Genomic DNA, 20,209 nt, shown 5'->3' on the forward strand with positions numbered 1-20,209 from the left:
AGCATATTGTTCTAACTTTGTTCTTCATCTTCTGAACAACTTCTGAACAAGAAAACACAAATGTTTATACAGAAAGTCCCACACATAAAAAATAACACAGAAACTAAGTAGACTATGAGATTAAATTAAATTCAAACATTTAACATAGCAAATGCGGTTTAAGTATATACGGATTGTTCTGTTTCATCTCGGTGACATCAATCACACAATTGGAAACGTATACCCGGTACATGTATTTTGAACATGCTCAATCCAAACAATTGTTCTCAATCGAGTTCTTTTCATCATAAGCTTAATTCAAAACTGATCTCTTTTCAAAATTATGATAACCCAATTAAAATTTACCTTTCGAGAGGAAAAAATATCAGCATCATTATGAACACTTCACATATTCATGTAACTGAAGTGTCTTATAGCACACACTTTCCAGCTTCATAATGAACAGATTTTTTTTTTTTAAATCACTGGCACTTTACCACTGATTTCAGCCATACATTGTAATATTATGAACGTTTATCTTATTGTGGATCAGAAACTGATTGAGCACATTTTAGATGTACTATACTGAAGTATACTGAGGGGCTTTAACAATTGCTCTGCCAACAATATCATGATATATTCCTTTTTTTTAAAATAAATAAAGTAATTTAATCTTTTTTTAAACTTTCCTATTCATATAAAAAGAAGAGGGCAGTTAAATTTACACTCCACTACTGCCACATCCGTGTAAATGATCAGTTCCTTTTTTAGTATTAGTCTTTCTCACATGTAAACACACATTTTACTTTGCTCACAATGGAAAAATGAATTCCTAATAATTTAGTGGAATATTAAGCCAACACAAGAGAAAATACAAAAACATATGAACAAACTAGTGACAGCTGGAACGATTTAAACCACCATCTTTCATTTTGATCAAATATTTACAAAACTAGTCCAGTTTGTGGACCATATTAAAGGCACCAAGACGCATATAGGTAATTTTTCACACACTTGGTATGATATGTACTCATCTGGAACAGTTTCCACTGAAAATAATTTTCTACCGAGATTCATCAATGAATCAACAATTACCATTGATTGTTCATTGATAGTTCATCTCAATATTGCAATTACTTAAACCCCCAAATGCATGACATTTTGTGATTAAAAAAACGAAATCCGTTGACAACTCCAAGCACTTTAATAATATTCTTCTTGCTGAATCATACTTATTGAAGAAGCCGTCTTCATTTTGTTTTCATGCCTTATTTTTTCATGCCAAATATTTTTTACCCCTTAACATTTGCCCTCTTTATTGATTGGTCCAATCACAAAAAGGATTAAAAGATACATATCTTCTATCAAGCCTCAATTAAAATCAAAATTTCCTTCAACGGTTGATATTTTTTTAGTTGACTTCTAATTGATGTTGGATTGATTAGAGAAATCATTTTAAGATAATTGATTCCTTTCTTTTTAGTGAGCAATTATTTTTTAGAATATTTCAGGGTTGATAAGATAATTAGGAATGGAATCCTCATCCCTCACAATTTCTAATATTAGTCATCTACTGTAGTTTTAATACACTGAATATAACAACAATTTTATCATCAATAACTTTAAAATGTCTTGTAAGCTTGATAAGTAGTGTTTGTTGTGAGTCTTTGTATATAACTGCTTCTTATCATTCACTTTAGATTATCTAATAAATCAGTAGATGTATATTTCCTTTAATCTTGTCAAAGAATTTTGACAAAAATAATACTGACCTGTATGTGAATTGTCTAATCTATTCTTATATTGCATCAAATTTAACACCTGGCAAACAATCCAATGAAAAAAGTTACGCGATCATCAAGTTAACATAAGATAAGATGCTTTCCCGGCCTAAGACCCAATTTTCACATTATTTTCAAGAGGTTTGGAAAATTATTTGAAGACAGAGAGAGAGAGAGAGTGAGTGGGGGAGGGGGGGGGGGGGGGTGGAGGGGGAGAGAAATATACAGCCCTAAGTACCTGAATGTAAAAAAAAAGAGGCTCATGGCTAAATTATGTTAAATTAAATCTCCTATTCTCCATCCTTAAATATGAATTCAACCCCAAAATAGCCTGAAAATGATGACAAACAAATAGGTGGTGCTGGATTGACCTCATCATCCTCTCACAAAATAAACTTTGATCAGAAATCATGAAAAAGAACTTGAAATGCCAATCCAACATCATCACTTCTTGAGAATAACAGTTTTCTTGATATGCATTCCGATGTGTTTGGGTGTGTCAAGGATAGTCAACGTCCGAAACGGACACTGGTTGCATCTCAGGAACTCACAGCGATACGAAATTTGAGATTCCGGATCAACGCTGAAGTCCTTGCTAAAGTAATTACTGAGGATTTCATCCTCGGTGAGGTGGACAGTGTTTGTATCTTCCATGAGCTTGCTGTTCAGCTGGTCATCGGTTTCACCAGGATTTACACTATCCTCTCTAAGGCTTTCAGAATTGTTTTGCGTAGTCTGGGTGTGGTCTCTTTCGTCATTGTTCTTGGACACACCTGGCATTTCTGTAACAGGGTCGTCAGTCTTGTCTGGAGACTGTCCATTCTCATCATTAATGGCGATGTTATCCAAAGGAGTGATCAGGACCCTTTTCTTGATGTGAATCTCCAAGTGACCTTGCAAATTATTTCCACGCAGATCCTTCATGTCGCATTTAGGACACACAAAGTGCTTCAAGCCCATGCCCTTCCTTCCCTTCATTTCTATGGTGTAGCATGTGAAATAGGACTGCAGGTCATCATGGAACATCTGAATGGAGTCTCCCGGCCTGCTAAGGAGTTCGTCCATGTCATTAGATGCAGGGGTAGAGTGGCTGTAAACATTTGATGAGGCAACTGCTTCTTGCGATGCATCTGAAGCTCCAGTTTGTAAGAACGAAACCTGTGTCACATTATCTCCACAATCCTTCACTACTGGCACCTGATCTTGCAAACATTCACTAGAATTAACACTGTCTTTCTGTATCACATCTCCTGCCCCTATTGCATCACCACCACTCAAAGTGCAGGTCGGAAGGCTTTCTGTTAGATTACCATTTTCAATCCTTTCATTTGCATTGTCTTCTTCTGTTAATCTACTTGCACCACTAGCTCCCATACCATCATTGCTCCCTCTGGACGAGTCACCGACGTCTGTCATCTCAACATCGTCTGTCATGTCAACATCGTCCATGAATGCATCATCCTGCCTACCACCATCCACAGTATCCATCTGCTCATCTTCCGCCGCATCAGTAGAACCCAAGACCTTATCGGTACTCATCTCTTGGTCCATTGATGACAAGCTATCCCTGGTGGGGTATTGGTCAGTTGGTTCCTGAGTTGAGTCATGCCAGATGTGCATTCTTTCATTGTCGAGCCGTTGAGAGTCTGTATTCATTCAACAAGACATAGCAACATTAGACATCTTATAAGGAACAGGGGCACCACACCGAGTGACAGAGCTTTATATAACAGTTTTATGTTTCTTTAACCTAAAGAGACCTGATAATGATTTAAACCCTATCATGGCTGAGGGGGAACCACCCCCCCCCCCCCCCCCAACTGGGAGTGGGTCAAAAGAACCCTTACCCACCCTTTTCAATGATTCAAACACCAATTCGCTCAAAATGTCAATTCCAGTTGCCGTAGTGCACATTTGCTGGCACATAATTGGAGAGAGAGAAAGAAAGAGAGAACAAAAAGTACACAAGATTTTGCTCCTTGAAAAAAGAAGCTGAAATATCTCACCCTCTGACGTTCCTGGGGTGAATTCAGGAAGCACTGGAAGTGGACCCTCTTGGGGAGAAGCTGCCAGTTGCTCTTCAACTTGGCTTGGATGTGAACTTGAGAGGTCATCCTGGGGCAAACTGTCATCCAGTGAAGTTCTGTGAGGAAAATTGTATTCATACAGTTGATAAGCATTGCTGTATGGACTTTGAAGAAGATATAATGGCAATGTAATATTTTTAAAGCAAAAAAGATAGAAGTAAACAAGTTGTAAATGCCTATCTACAGTAATAGCAAACTCCTAAACTCTAGTCGTCAGCTTTCAGTTGTTAAATCTCAAAATATTCTGGATCACCCCAAAAAATTCTAAAAGGGACCAAGCAAAATGGGGAGAAGATAACTCCTCTAAACGCCACATCAGATTTATACTTTTACATTCCTTCTTTTTTATAAAGAAATTAATTGTCAGGATAATACTTCATTTCTTTATCACCAAAACACTCTGGCATGTTGTGGCCTACAAAGTCTTTAATACCAGTGATTTTTCTTCCAGTTGTCTTACACTACAATCTACATAGTACAAAGATTCTACGCCAGTCTTCCATTACTTTCGGCTTGAAATCAAAGAGATGAAATTATAACTCACCTTGATTCCTCCGCTTGCTGGGATCCTGCTGTCTTCTGTCCACTCAGCTGAAGATGTCGAAGATGTGACTGAAGATGAGTGATGAGAATGTGTCGAGTAGCGTTGAAACAACCAAAGAAGCATTTTCTGGACAAGCAACGGTGGAAGTACTTCACCTTCATTCTCACTCGACGTCCCTCTACTTGAAGAAGTCTTGTTTTGTGCATCCGATGCCTCTGGAACATATTCTTGAGCCTGAATTTCCTGAAATCCTGATAGGTTGATAGGCCTTTCAAATGTTGCATGATCCGCTTCTTTGGATGGGACTGATCTTCCTTGCTCCCAGGCTGCAAAACAATTGTTCTGTGAGGATGATTTTTCATATGTACATTCTGTAAGTGGGTGGCAAGGGCTCTAACTAAGTCAATCTTCTTGTCTGCTGTCATCACTTCTTTAAAGAATCTACACCGAGGCATTCTACAGTGGAAGACACCATAACCAAATCCTCTTCCAGCAACCTTCACAGTCTTGTTCTTGTGGGATTTCTTGAACCTGAAAGCTTTGGATATTTGCCTTGGCGTTAGTGCTAATACCACTTTGGTCCTGAAAGGCGATGCTTGCAATGCTTTTTTCAAATCTTCATTCTCTTCATCCTGGAGGAATGGACCATCAGCCTGATCTGTTTTCTGGGTAGATTCTGATTCCCTCATACTTGTCATATCTTCAGCTATTATGGGCATTGATTTCTCAGATGACTTCTGAACTTCACCTCCATTTTCTTTCATTTCCTGTTTGTCACCACATGGAGTGACATCGGCCGTATCTGTTGTCTGGGTAGATTCTGAATCCCTCATACCTTCAGCTATTATGGGCATTGATTCTTCAGATGACTTCTGAACTTCACCTTCACCTTCAGCTATTATGGGCATTGATTCTTCAGATGACTTCTGAACTTCACCTCCATTTGCTTTCATTTCTTGTTTGGCATCACATGGAGAGACATCAATAGAACTTGTGATTGGATTAGGATCTGATTCAGTGTTCTTGATGGCTGAATCTCTTTCACATGCCATATTATCAGCTACATTAGCAGCTGACATTCTGGATTTGGATACCTCAACCTCTCTTTCAGAATTTGCTCCATCTGAATCCTCTGTCACATCCATTGGAGAGTCTGTAGTTATCATCTGGTCGACTACAGTTTTCACTGGTACAGATTTTGCATCTTCATCATCGCCCTCACAAACCTTTTCACCTTCGACCTTGTCTTTTTTGTTCGGTGAAGTCTCATTTACACTTTCTAGACACTCTCCTTTTTTCTTCATTCCAGGAACAAGTCCGTCCTTCACATCCATTGGAGAGTCTGTAGTTATCACCTGGTCAACGACAGTTTTTTCTGGTACAGATTTTCCATCTTCATCATCACCCTCACAAACCTTTTCACCTTCCACCTTGTCTTTTTTGCTCGGTGGAGTCTCATTTACACTTTCTGTACATTCTCCTTTTCTCTTCATTCCAGGCACAAGTTGGTCTTTGATCTTTCTTATTTCAACAACCTTCAGCTCTCCGTCCTGTAGCTTCGAAGGAACACTCCAGACAGGTACCTTTCTATAAAGCACTGATCTCCATCTCTTGGCATTAATCTTTGGCCTCCTCTGTAGTACCTTTCTCGAATTCATACCAGATTCCCTGCTTGTCAAAGATCTGACTTTACTGATCATTGGTGTCCAATCAGAGTTTTCTTCTTCTTCTTGGAGGTCATTGGTAAATTCTTTACTTTCTCCCACTTGATCAGCATCTACCATCTTCCATTTTTCAAGCAGGTTTGGAAACTTCTTCCATAACTTGCCTATCTCTGCTCGAGTCAGGACATCTGGTGCTTCCGTCTCTGTTAACGTCTTTGGAAGATCTTTGGCAGGAGCTGATTTGGACGTTGAAGCTTTGTCAGAAGAGAACTTTGCCGCAATGCTCTCCAAAACTTGTGAGGGCAACTTGATTGATTTGTCACTAGCCAAGCATTTCTTTATTGCTTTTGTGAGAAGTTCAGGTGTCCTTGTCTGAGATATAGGGATTGAGACCATTATGGTAACCTTCTCACCTCCTTTGTTCACTGCGACTATCTTCAGCTTCTTCACAACTGTTTCTTCAGTGGTCGGAGTGTATGTTGACATCGTCTGTGCCATTGTTTGGTAGTCTTCTTTGGAAATGAGAGTGAAGAAGATGTGCTTTACAAGATGTCCACAGATATTTTTCTTGTAGCTTCGTGACCTTACACAATTTTTCCAATTGCAGGTGTATATCTGTTGCACTTCTCCAAGATGAAGGTTAGCCTCCTGCATATCAGAAATTGTGAAATGTGCTTGAACTTGTGTGAAGGTCAAGCTAAGGGGCCTTGGGATAGATTGTCTTGGAAACTGTGTGCCACATTTCGCTAGCAACTGCATAGGTACCAAGATTTGGAAATGGACCCTGATATGGCCCAGCATAGCTCTGATGTTCTTTAACACTTTACTTCCACAAGAACGAAACTGGCATTCCATCAGACTTCCAGAACACTTTTTAAAGTAGCAAAGCACCTGCTCTGGCTCCATAATCAGGGGCTCACAACTAAGTGTTGAGTTGACATCATTTCCATAATAGTCTACAAGGTCTGAATCTTCCTGTCTTTGGCCATCTTTAGCAGTTGGTGAACTGGAAATCGTTGTCTTCTGGCCAACCTGCAGTTCCTCTGCCTCGTCAATGATCTTCACGTAATCTGAAATATCATCTTCGGTTATGGTCACTGGACTACCAGACAATGCCCCAACGCCCTCATTTCTAACCTCACAAATGTTTTTGTTGTGAATTTCATCCTCGTCTGAACTCAATTCGATGTAGTCTACTGAACCCTCCGGAGTTGAATTATCTGGGGTTGATGCATCAGGGTCCTGTAGATGTGAAAACCTCCGACATGACCTCCTCCAGTGGCCTTTCAACTGAGACCGTGTCTTTCCATTATTCCATCTCCTTGTGCTTTCACCGGGTCTTTCTCTGTCCCTGTATTTAGACTTCATTGGAATGCTGGCTGTTAAGGTTGAACCTCTCTTATTGGGAGAACGTAAGTGCTTGAAACTATGCATCATGGTTCGCCCTCCACGAGGTTTGGAACCTGCTGGATCAATGATATTTCCAACACTACCTGCACCATTGTTGGAAACAGTCTGTTGTGAAGTAGTTTCTTTTGGCCTCAGTGTCCCAATGTATCGTCCATTCTTGGGTCTCAAGGAAGAAAGTCTCGTTCCAGCAAGATTCTCGTAGTCCTCATCACTATCACTACTTCTATACCTGTGCTTCTTTTTCTTCTTCTTTTTCTTCTTCTTCTTCTTTTTTGCTAGACACAACAATGCTGGATCATTGGTTGAGGTGAACATACTAAGGGAGCCATTCTTTGCAGATGTTGGAGGATTGTCTAGAGTGAATGGTGGAACTATGTAGTCAACCCACTCAAGTGCCTTTGTTGTGCAATCAATAGTTGAATTGTCATGATGAACCCCTTTCTGTTTCTTAGGAAGAACAGCCAATTCCACTTTAGGCTCTATGTGCTTCAGAAGGTGAGAAGTTAGAAATGAAATATCATGTTGGTTTCTAACAATTCTGGCTCTGCAGAAACGGCAGTACATGTGCACGAAATTTCTCCCTCCCATTGGGTCTTTATAGAACTCATCAACAACTGATGCTGGTGCATGAATCTTGATCTTTGGAATGCTTGATGGTGCATGCTGGCTGCACTGCTTCATATGGAGGTTCAACAGAATATGCTGTGGGAAACAGGAGTTACATCTAGTGCATTCAAAGAAAACATCATTACTGATCGACGTCAAGTCATTCGGCATTAAATGCCCTCTTGATAATGCTGTCGCTATCACAACCTTGCACTTTTCTGCATCTGACAGGGCTTTTTCAGTCTCTGAGCCTTGTGTGTCATCATCCGTTTTTGATTCAACAAAAACTGTTTCCTTCTCCTGCAATATGAATGTGGTTACTGTTTCCGGCACTGGCTCTGTGCCAAGGGAGGTTGCTGTGTCCAAGCACACTTCTAAAGCAAAGAGCCCACCAGTCCTATGCAAGTCTGAAGATTTCACGTCTCGAGGTTTAGCAATATGGATTCCAGCTGGAGTTGGTGGAGCAGCAGGAGTGACGTTCTTGGTTGGCAGACTAGTTGGGGCGACGCTTCCACTGTTAGTGGTAGTGGTTGATGCACTTTGTTTTGTAGAAGAAACCGAAAAGATTGTGTTTCTATTATTCAACCCTGAGATTACTGTTAAGTTTCCTGCCTGTGCACTAATTTTAGCTCCTGTACTTTTTGTCTGACCATTTACTGTATTCATCTGTGCGACAGGCACGATAGCACTTTGCGTATTTACAATGCTTTGAGTACTTGACTGTACACCACCTACCACTATGGTCCTATTTACATTACTTTCAACTGGTACCGTTTTCTGTGGAATGGTAACAAGGAAGGTTTGCAAGGAATTTACAGCCGGTGAAGAGAGCATCACTGGTTGCTGAACTACTCCTGGTTGCAAAATATTGGCCTGCGGACCTGACAACACATTGGCAGTGATTGGTTGAGGTAGGTTTCCAACCCCTGCAGCTAAATGAGGAACTGTTGGAAAAGACAACTGTGGGACAGCCACAGGTGTGGTGGATAATCCTTGGGTATTCACAGTAGACCCTATGGTTTGTTGTGGGGATATTAATTGGAGCCCAGACATTCCTGGTATAGTGATTCCATGTGTGGGGATATCTGAAGCAGCAGCGTTTCTGATATTCAAAGGGATCAAATATTTGTTGTCACCGGATTGGACTATAGAGTATAGTGCGCCATTGAATTTGACTATTTGATTCATCATCAAATTAGTGTTAGCTGGAACTGCAGCTGTGGCAATTGTTGGTGCTGTACCACTAACGCCAACGGAAACAGTCTTAGTAACATCAGTGGCTAACTGAACTGGTCTAGAGGAAAGGGTGCTTCCTGTTGTAGAGCTCTGTGCTTTAGTTGAAGCCACATGGATAGTAACTGCATTTTTCCCAGTGTGTACAGGACTTTTGGTTATCATTTGTTGACCCTTTGTTTGTGTCTGGGATTTGGATTTGTTGCCTTTTTTATATTCTGACTCAAGTGGATCATAATCGTCATCATCATCAAATGCATCTAAAGGTTCATTGTCATCTGATGAGCTACTCTCGGTGTCAACTTCGTTATATTTTCGTTGAGTGACTCTCCTTGGAGTTCTTCGCAACCACAATGGCGTTTCCTTGGAAGTAGACGGCACTGAAGTTTCCTTGGAAGTAGACGGCACTGATGTTTCCTTGGAAGTAGACGGCACTGACGTTTCCTTTGAAGTAGATGGCACTGATGTTTCCTTTGAAGTAGATGGCATAGAATGAGAAGTTGACTTGCTCACACTGGTACGTTTTTCTGGTTTGTTTAAAGATGTGCTGCTTTCCTCTTCCTCTTCTGCTGTGAGATCAATCAGGCCTTTAGGAGAAGAAATTTTCTCTTGGACTCGAGTCTTTTTAGAGGTACCTTTCTCTGTAGCAGGATTATCATCACCAGAAGTCTGGCCCTTACTCTTCACCAGCAGTACCTTGTGTTCTGTTCTTAAATGCTGGTAAAAATCGGACATGTCCAATGACTTTGTACAAAAAATACAATCTACTGCTTTCTGTTTTGACACAATTATCAGTTTATGTGCCTGAAGAAGATGAATATTTAGGTCCGATCGAGATTTACTTATCTGACCACAGCGAACACACTTGAACACGGTTGTCAAGTTTGACTTCTTGTTGGCACCTCTAGGAGTTTCTGATACAACAATTATGTCTTCATCTTCATCATCATCATGTGCTTTTGTACTTCCATCATCATTATTCTGAGATTTAGTTGAATTGTTTTCATTTGGCTGACTGTCTGTGGTATCTGGGACATGAGTATTGTCCGAAGAAGGATTTTTAGCTTCCTCCTGTAAATTGCTTGTGCCTGGGTCCTCAGTGTGAATATCTGCATCATCTAGTAAATCTTGTATTTCATTTGAAGATTTTTCTTCTTCAACATCTCCCCCTGATGTGCTTTTGTCTGAATCATGAGTGCGACTTTCTGAAACAAGTAGTCCATCTGCAGATTTTTCAACTACAACATCATTCTCTGCAGTACCTTTGACTGAGCAGTGAATTTGACCGTCTTCAACAAGTACTGTCACACGTATTCCGTCTGAAGATTTTTTGAATTCTACACCCTTTTGTAAAGTTCCTTTTTCTGGTCTGAGACTTTGGCTCTCTGGAACGTCCTCTGAGCTTTGCGCTTCGTTGGAAGGGGAGATCTCAGTGCTGACATCCTCCTGTAGCTTGCATTTTTCAGGGTTGATTCCTTCATTGTCAGCATCATTTTCTGAAACCTCCATGGGAAGGATTTCATCCTCGCAATCCTCCTGTGAGATGCTTTCATCTGGATTCACAGTTTCATCTGCTAGCTCCATAACATCTTCTGAGTTTTGTATTCCATCTGAAGATTTTTCGAATTTTGCATCCTTTTCTGAAGCTCCTTTTTCTGGACTGAGACTTTCGCTCTCTGGAACGTCCTCTGAAATATGCGCTTCGTTGGATGGAGAGATCTCAGTGCTGACATCGTCCTGTATAGTGCATTTGTCGGGGTTGATCGCTTGATTGTCAGCATCATTTTCTGAAACCTCCATGAGAGAGATTTCATTAATGCCATCTTCCTGTGAAATGCTGTCATCTGGCTTGACAGATTCCTCTGTCAGTTTCATAACATCTTCTGAGTTATGTATCCCCTCTGAGGGAGGCATATCACTTTCAATATCCTCCTGTTGTAAAACTCCTGGAGTGCTTGCTGCACAATTTTCGCTTGATTGTTCTTCTTTAAGGTTGCTTCCAATGGTCATACTTTTCTCCACCGGATCCTTTGCACATGTTTCTGTGATGACATGACTGTCATTTGACCGTTGGTCTTTGTCATGAGCACAATGCCCTTCTTTAGGTGATATAAAACCATCTCCCTGTTGAAAACTTCCACAGCTTGGTGTATCTGTCACTTTATCACCGGGAACAGTCATGGGAGTGGCCTCACCATTTTGCATACAGGTTTCTTGAGGTGATGTTGTCTCTTGATGGTCTCTCGTAACTTGTGACATGTTGGATATCTTATTTCCTTGATTTAGTGACTCTGTATAGTTTTCCATAGGCACCACAGGCCTACATTTGTGACAAAATGGAAAATGACCATCTGGTATCCATTTCTGAATTTACGAATGTCCAATACTCACTACTGCATGGAGACAGCAATAATGGAATCTGCAAAAGAGAGAAGGAAAAGGAGAGAAAAAGATAAAGGGTTAAAACTGGTTTCAGTGAGCAATATCCTAACTTGGAATATCCATGATTTAAATGTGTTTATAGTACCGGTATCTCAAAAACCCACTTACAATTTCATTAAACATTTTGTTTATAGAAATATCCAAGTCATACATCCTCACATCTTCATGCTAGGGATCTACAGTAGTTTCAGGTTTGAATGGGTTGGACATATTGATATGCATATTTCAATTCTTGTACTAGCATTGAAAACTATCAACTTTAAAAAAATCTGTTGGCAGGGCAGCATTAGTCTCAGTTCATCCATACAACATGGAATCATAGGAACGATCCTTTCTTCTTAAAAAAGGTAATCTTGGGTTCTAGTAATAACAGAAAATACTTTTATTTTCTCGTAAAATCAAATAAAACTAATTTTCCAGAACTATATTATTTTGTTGATTGGTTTTGATATAAAACGTACATGTAGATGACAATTAATGGTTTAGTAAAAAGCCCAATTAATGAACAAAGAAAGAACATTTTAGACATTTAGCTATAGTGGTCCTCATCCATGGGTGTAACATGCAATCTCAAATGCACAAATGTGAGCTCCTCTTTCATAACAAAAAACACAGGATTTCCAGCAAGTGTTCTGATTTTATTTACTTGTATATATATGTTGCTGTTTTTGATGAGCAAAATTTCTAATGGATTTCAGTCAATTTCTCTCAAAATTCAAATTCATCACCAGAGGACAAGATTAGGAAACATGTACACTTCAAAGCATATTTCATTCATTCATCGTCCACTCATCCCCTCATTCATTCATCCAGATTAGCTTTCACTTCAGATAACAATTACTTAATTGGTTTGATTTAGTTTGGTTTGATTTACCTTATTGCTAAGAAAGCATGTATATGCTTGTAAATAAGCGACCAGGGAAAAGACGACTTTAAGTCCTCTTGACTTGATGAGGATTATAATGCATTACCAAAGGGCACAGCGTGTTGACTTGGTTTTTTGAACCCGTGACAGCACTGTTATGAGACTTACTGCTCTACCACTGAGCCATAGCGTCTCCTTTGATAATTAATTAATTCAGTTATTCAGCCATTTATTCATCCAGATTTGCCTGAGATAACAACTTATCCATTCATTCATGTTAGCATTCAATTTAGATAACAATTCAACCATTTATCAATCCTTTCATTAATTTAATCATCCTTTATTTCAGTCAATAATACCCAATTTTAAGCACATCAAAGTGATGCATATCATACTGAGGAATTATTTTGCAGAGATTAAGTATAAAATAATCAAGATAGAGTTTAAAAGAAAAATATTTTTAATCTAATACTGAAACTTACACTATTCTATTTCTATTATTTTGTTTAGCTTTCCCCTGTGCCAACAAACTCTCATAGATACATGTATGTTTGTTTGTTTGCTTTTTTATGCACAATAATACAGTCAATCTTTTTCAAAGCTGTGATAAATCAAGCACAAATTGTCAGTTAAAGGTAATACAAAGTTTAGGTATAGGGTCATGAATATTGTTCAAATGAACATATTGGAAGCATATATGCTACAATATTCAATGATCATTGCCGCGGTTGAAATGGAGTCTAAAGTGATACAATTGTAAATAATTAACTCTTTATGTTGTATAGCTCCCTCTCAAGGTCAAGACATTAATTTAACTATAAAACAATGTTTCTTGACTATAATCGACCGATTGGCTATTCCGTTTGGAAATTATATATCACAACTACATATTCTAAGATTTTCATGGTCGCAGCTACCATTGTATGGCCGTAGGCGCAATTTGAAATTTATCAAAATTTTACCGGGAACACCTGTAAATTTTGATAATCAATTTTTCTCAAAAGCAGAAGTGTTTTAAGAGCTAAATGTTCTAGCGCTTATAATACATCCACATGGGCATCCTAATATAAAAATTGTAAAGAATTACTATCCAGCCAATTTTCAAAATTTACCAAAACTTTGTATTACCTTTAAAGTACAATTTCCCTTGCAAGCAACTCCCAATAATATAAGATTAATACTGAAAATTGGTGAGTTAATCTAAATTTCACTTTTTTTTTATGAAGGTGTAGATGAAAATGTATATAAAAACTTTAAAAGGCACATATATGAAAAATAATGTCATATATGAGAGCTACAATGGATATGACAAGGTTCGAGAAGTTATAGGCCTACTGGAGAAAAAAGAAATAACAAATAGAGATTTATTGCAAAAGAAAAGTTGCAAAATCTTGATGTATCTTGGTATATATTGTAACAAATCCCTTTTGATGACAGAGAATATATTAATGTGCAGGATGATCTCTCAGGATAGTATTGGCTTTGGATTATAGCATTTCCATTGAATCTCAATATTTAATGATCATTATACTCTAATTTTTCCAATATGTTAACTCATCTATTTTTACTGTATTATCATCTTTCTAACTTTTGTCTCCTTAAAAAAGCAGGCCAGCATGTCATTTAAATTGTGAAACTTTTAAAGAAAAAGAGAACTTTCTGTCCATTAAGTAGACAAAATTTTCCATCAAAATAATGAGTTTAACAAAGATGTTTTCATATGAAACAAGCAATATATATTTCTAATCCAAAGACAAATTTCAATTTGGGTATTTTGAGAGAAATTGACATTCTATTCTTTTTACAAACTTATGAGAACATATGTAGACTGCACACACAATCATATAATAACACCAATTTGTGGATTTATCTTCAAAATTTTAAAAATTGATAATTATTATTATTTGTTTTTTTAAATCTCAAACCCTTGTTGACCCTTTTACCTCAATTTCCACATTTCTTCAAATACTGATTTTTAAGCCACCAAATCCAATTGAAATCAAATGCTCCAGGAGCACTAGGGCAAATGATGAAGTCGCATAAAATCACTTAAAACACAAAATTAAAAAATTTAAAAAGGAGAGCAACTAATTATGGGCCAAATCGAACAGAAACATGGAAAATAAGTTGATGTTAGTGCAGATTTCCTCATTCTATGGCTACTAGATCTGGGGTAAGCCGGAATCCCCCCCTCCTCTTTCTCTCTTGATCGCTCTCAACTCTCGAAGCAGGCCTACTTAATTTCATTAGTTTAGTCATGAACTTATCCATTTATCCTTCACATTTATCGTTCACACCCCCTGAGCGGTTTGAGCTTCTAAGAGCTAGATTGTTATCTTTGTATCTTTTTTCACTCCTCTGTTTCTGCTCTCTCTCTCTCTCTCTCTCTCCTTCTCTTTACCTTATAAATACCTGCGGTAGCTTTAACTTTGACTTTCATTTGATCTCTTGTGATCTGTGTCTGTGTAACTGTTTTTCTAGTTATTCTCACTATTTAATATTAAGATTTTCTTAACCATAATTTCATAAAGGTTATTTCATTTTTCTCACCCCCCCCCCCCCATCTTCTATCTCTCTCTCTCTCTCTTAAAGGGAAAGTCCACCCCCAAAATAAGTTTGTTTCGATAGAGGCAGAATAATAAGAAAAATCAGGTGAGTGAAAGTTTGAGCAAATTCTGAATGAAAATAAGAAAGTTATGAATTATTGAAGTTGTGATCAATCAAATACAAATTGGCAACTCTGTGACTTATTACACGAGCTCTCCTTCATTTGCTTTGTGCATAATATTCCATAAAATCATGTTTTCTTTGTTATTGATGACGGAATATATATTTGTTCCTTGCAGGGGGAGTATAGAAACATATTTGCAATTATTATATTTAGGGTGCATGTATGGTTGAAATTTTTCTTGAGAAAAAATGAAAATTTTAGATTTTTTTAGTACTGAGCAAATGGAAGTTGAGCTCGCATGATACGTCATAGATTTGCCAATTTGTGTTTGATTGATCACAACTTCAAAAATCCTAACTTCCTTATTTTTCATCAGAATTTGCTCAAACTTTCCCTGACTTGTTTCTCTCATTTTTCTACTCCTATTAAAACTAACTTAATTTCAGGGTGGACTTTCCCTTTAAAGACAGTTGGTAAAATATGTCAATTAACTTATTTCTTCCAACTTTTGTTTACAAAAGCAAAGCAAGTCTCTCTTATATTTTCGTGTTGTTCATGTGTAGATCCTTTGAAGTCTCTTTTCTTAAGGTGAAAATTCATATTGTCATGTCTCCCTCTGTTTTTACTCTATTTCCCCTGCTACATGTACATACAACCCCTACGCAAATCTAAAACATTTATGTACTGTACTTTTACAACCACAAAGGACAATGATGAGATACCGAACATCTCTATACCAAAATAAAACTATTTTTTTCCCCCCTAGTTAATTAATGTTTCAACAATGTCATCCATGATTTTCCACTGACATGATTACTACTAAATTTTTGATTGATCCTTTTATCTTATCTAGAATTAGCTTCTCAGATTATAATAATTAAAATCGAATTCCAAATCTATCAAAAGTTACTTGAAGAATTATTTTCAAAACTGTCATGCTACATTTATGAAAACTACTGAAAATGTTGCTTCTTTTTTTTTTTATAATGAATTCAATTTTTTTATAAATAATTTGTTTCACATTCACATTTTACAAATGTGTTTTTGGTTTTAAAAACTCTAAGATTTTGTTCATGCTCATATGTTCAGTAATAATTTTTAATCACTTTTTAGTTATTTATAATGCACATTTTTTAAAGAATTTTGTTTAAACAAGTCAATTGTTCATATTCATATCTTATATATATAACTATATATATATATATATTTCATTTTTAATCAATTCTTGTGCTATCTAATCCACATTTTTAAAATGTTTTTTTTTCATTAAATAAGATGAAGCAATAGACTAGTTCATATTCAAATGTTGAATATATTTTTAATTTCTAATGCATTTTCAAATCTGTTTTTAAAACAAATTGAAGAGTTTGTTAATATATTTAATAAATTCTTTTTGTAACATTTATTTTTGAATATCTTTTTTTCCAATTCAAAGAGAATTCTGAAACTTAATCATAGAGTCTAAATCTAATCATGGAAACTATAAACCTTTCTTTTTTCTTTATAAGCCAACATTCATAGATATGACAAGCAGAGCCATTTAAAGGCCTATGTTAATTTTGATAATTTATAAATTATAATAAATTAACTAGAGTTGACTCCAATGCATATATTATTGGCATTTTTTTTAAAGCATCAAAGATCAAAGGGGGGGGGGGTAAGAGGACATATATATTTTTGGGTCACCCATTAGCACAATTTTTTTTTTTAAATTTCAATTTAGAAAAAAAAAAAAAAAAAAAAAGAGGGGGGGGGGGGCTTTCCTCCAAAACACACACACAAAAATTTGAGGGCATATAAGAGGACATATTTTTTGGGGGATCACCCAGTAGCACAATTTTTTTAAATTTTTTATTTTAATTATAAAAAAATAATAAAAAAAGGGGGGGGGGGTTATTTCCTCCAAAACACAAAACAAATTGAGTGGGTTCGACCCCCCCCCCCCCTGCGTACGCGCCTGTCTACTACTGATTATAGAATGCTGAATAAGTATACAAATAGAAGTGTGAAGGATGAAAGGAACAAATGCATAATGAAAGCACAATTAATACTCCCCTCAACCAGTCTGCCCTCAACCATGGAGTTACTCCATGAATCAACCAAGATCAAAACAAATTCACTAACCCGCACGAGATAATTACATGCCCCTCTTCGCTCATAACGTACGTCAAGCACCAGCGCCAACACACTGCATGCATGCACACCATGATCATTCATTGGTCAATATAGATGTTGAATATAGACTATTACAAGAGTTCAATTAAAGAGCGCGGGGAATGATGAATTCAAAATGAGATCAGCTTTATTCTGTAGACCTATAAATGACCAGTGGCGAAATATAGATCATAAATATATCTAGGGTTAAAGGAATCTGAAATTATAAACAAACTTTTTGTTTCTCATATCAAAGAGGAGCCCGAACTAAAATTGACTTTTATAACACGGGCCGATTGAGCGGCGCTAGACAACCCGACGAGACAGCACTAGCTAGCTAGCTGAAAAGCGAAGACCGCACCGAGCCGCCGCGCCGCGCGAGCTAGCTACGACCTGCCAAATTCACACAAAAACGTACTTACCCTATCCATCCACAAGCCACATACTCAATCAAGGCAACGTATCGGCGCTACAATCTTTGTACCCCTGTATACACACCGGCCCTGACACATAAGACACACACCACATACACACACACGGCTGGACAACGCGCATATATTTCGAAGCACACTAGCGCGAGTGACCGAGACCGACACACAGTACACTACATTTCACAATATAGAAAACACACACACAATGCACTTGCGTGTAATAGCTCTGCACAGACAACGTCGATCGACTCGCGGTCCGAGCTTTTCGACTGATCTTCTAACCACCATTTCAACAGTTTAAAACTCGCCTTTTAGCTTGATATGCAATCATAGGTAGAAACATGACACGACCTTCTCTACACTGTAAAATATTACGTTTCCTCCGATTCGAAATCAAGCAGAATTTCAAATTTAGTTACCTTCACTTCGAGCAATCGCACGACATCATGGCGTTTCTTGTTGGTGCACTATGGGTATTACAGTATGCAAATGAGAACTTCCCATGATTCCTCGAGCGCACTCGTAAAACGTGAATTTCATTGGCTGATTCCAACTCGCGCACGTGAAGCGCTTACGTTATATCAGATACGATCACATGTTGTTGTTGTTGTTGGTTCGTGTTTTATGGCAATCAGTCAATTTTGACTATTATAATGATCACCAACATGAATCATTATTTGTGCATACGTCATTAATAATTATATTCTTGTTCATTGATTGGTTAAAAAGTGTGTCACATGATAAAAAATAAACACACTATTTTGCAAAAATAATATTTTTTTGGCTAAAAGTACTTTTTTTTTTACGGCTGAAAGTAGGTCCCCTACTTTTTTTGTTGCGGCAGAAAGTACTTTTTTACGGCAGAAAGTACTTTTTACGGCTAGCAAAAATAAACACAGTAGATCTAGGCCAATACTAACGTCGCAGTGCGTAAAGTATTACAAGTAGGCCTAGCTTGAATTTCGAATGGAATGGCAGTACACTACGAGTAAGTGTACATTCTTTGAAGTTACAGCAAGATTATTTAACCAATCAATGAACAATGAATATATGATTGAAGTTCATGCACATTACAAAGAGCGCCCCCCTGTCCGAGTATGAGAGGTTTGTCAGGAGCATCGATAGCGCAAAAAAAAGGACAGGGATCGGTAACTAAATCTAACTTGATATCATTATTTCCCCCCCCCCTCTTTTGTCTTGGTTTTTAAAGAAGAAGAAGAAATAAACGTTATATATATATACACACGCATACACGCATATTATCTAAATGTTTATCAGGTGGGCTGTATCTATACAGACCACCTTATAATTTTGTTAAAATTGCCTTTATTATTATTTATTTATTTTATTTCTAACCACTTTTTTGTTAACAAGATAACTTAAAAATGGCTCAATCAAATGCCTTGAAATTTAGCACACATATGTATAGGCATATGGACAAAACACAGTAAAGTTTTCAACCTTGACCTTGACTAATGACGTCACCTAGGCGCAATTTTGTGAAATTTTCTGAAAATCAAATCATGATCATATCTTCATAACCAAAAGGCATTTCTCATTCATATTTGTCATGATCAAGGTCAATATCTGTCCGGTCAATTTCAGGTCAAAAAACGCGCGCGTGCGCGTACGTCCGCGCGTCAATGCGCGCGCAAAATTTTAAAATGCTCAAAATCGTCTCAAATTTATTTTGCATACGTTTCAGGTCATTTTAAGCATTTTATAAAAAATCGCGCGTACGAGCATGCGTGCGCGTTTTCGCGCGTAACACCATTAAAAAACAGAGAATCGCCATTTTTTTTTCTTTCATGATATTTCTCATATTTTTCCAAGGAATTTGATTCCATGTTTATCTCTTTATGACCATTATTAACAAGATGAGCGTAAATTCAAGGTAAATGTCAGTGCGCGCGAGGTCTTTTAATACATAGCATATATGGGCAAAAACATGCCTATACAAAATCCGTTATAGCTCTTTGGAATGCACCGGGATCCTCAATTTGTTTTCATATTAAGATAGAGTATGAGTCGGAAATATGATTCCATGTCTCATTTGGCCATTAAGTGTATCGTGACATCATCACAATGGCCTTGGAACTCAAAATACGAATTTGCATATTATTACATCAGCATATTTATGTAAAATTGATTGTATCTCTGTAAATATTGATCAATTTTCTTCAAAATTTCGATATGTTGTAGCTAAGACAATTCTCTACAAGCGCATTAATAACCATTTTTCATTTTGATGACGTCATCATAGTGAAATTTTGATTAAAGGCCTCATGTCAAAAACTTCATAATTTGCGTGTTATGCCTATAGAAGGTGAATTTAGTTCACG

General features: G+C 37.4%; 1 protein-coding gene across 1 annotated transcript; it reads right to left on the reverse strand.

Moving 5' to 3' along the window:
* Nucleotides 1-17: 17 nt before the first annotated feature.
* On the reverse strand, nucleotides 18-18,363 carry LOC581097. Its single transcript, XM_781116.4, has 4 exons — nucleotides 18,287-18,363; nucleotides 4,392-11,723; nucleotides 3,767-3,903; nucleotides 18-3,406 (listed from the first exon to the last, which is right to left on the reverse strand). The coding sequence occupies exons 2-4, from the start codon at nucleotides 11,609-11,611 to the stop codon at nucleotides 2,205-2,207; spliced, it is 8,559 nt and encodes a 2,852-aa protein (XP_786209.3). The 5' UTR covers nucleotides 11,612-11,723; nucleotides 18,287-18,363; the 3' UTR covers nucleotides 18-2,204.
* Nucleotides 18,364-20,209: the final 1,846 nt, after the last annotated feature.

This window comes from Strongylocentrotus purpuratus, unplaced genomic scaffold, assembly GCF_000002235.5.
Source record: "Strongylocentrotus purpuratus isolate Spur 01 unplaced genomic scaffold, Spur_5.0 spur5_scaffold_8, whole genome shotgun sequence".
In the NCBI taxonomy this organism is placed as follows: domain Eukaryota; kingdom Metazoa; phylum Echinodermata; class Echinoidea; order Camarodonta; family Strongylocentrotidae; genus Strongylocentrotus; species Strongylocentrotus purpuratus.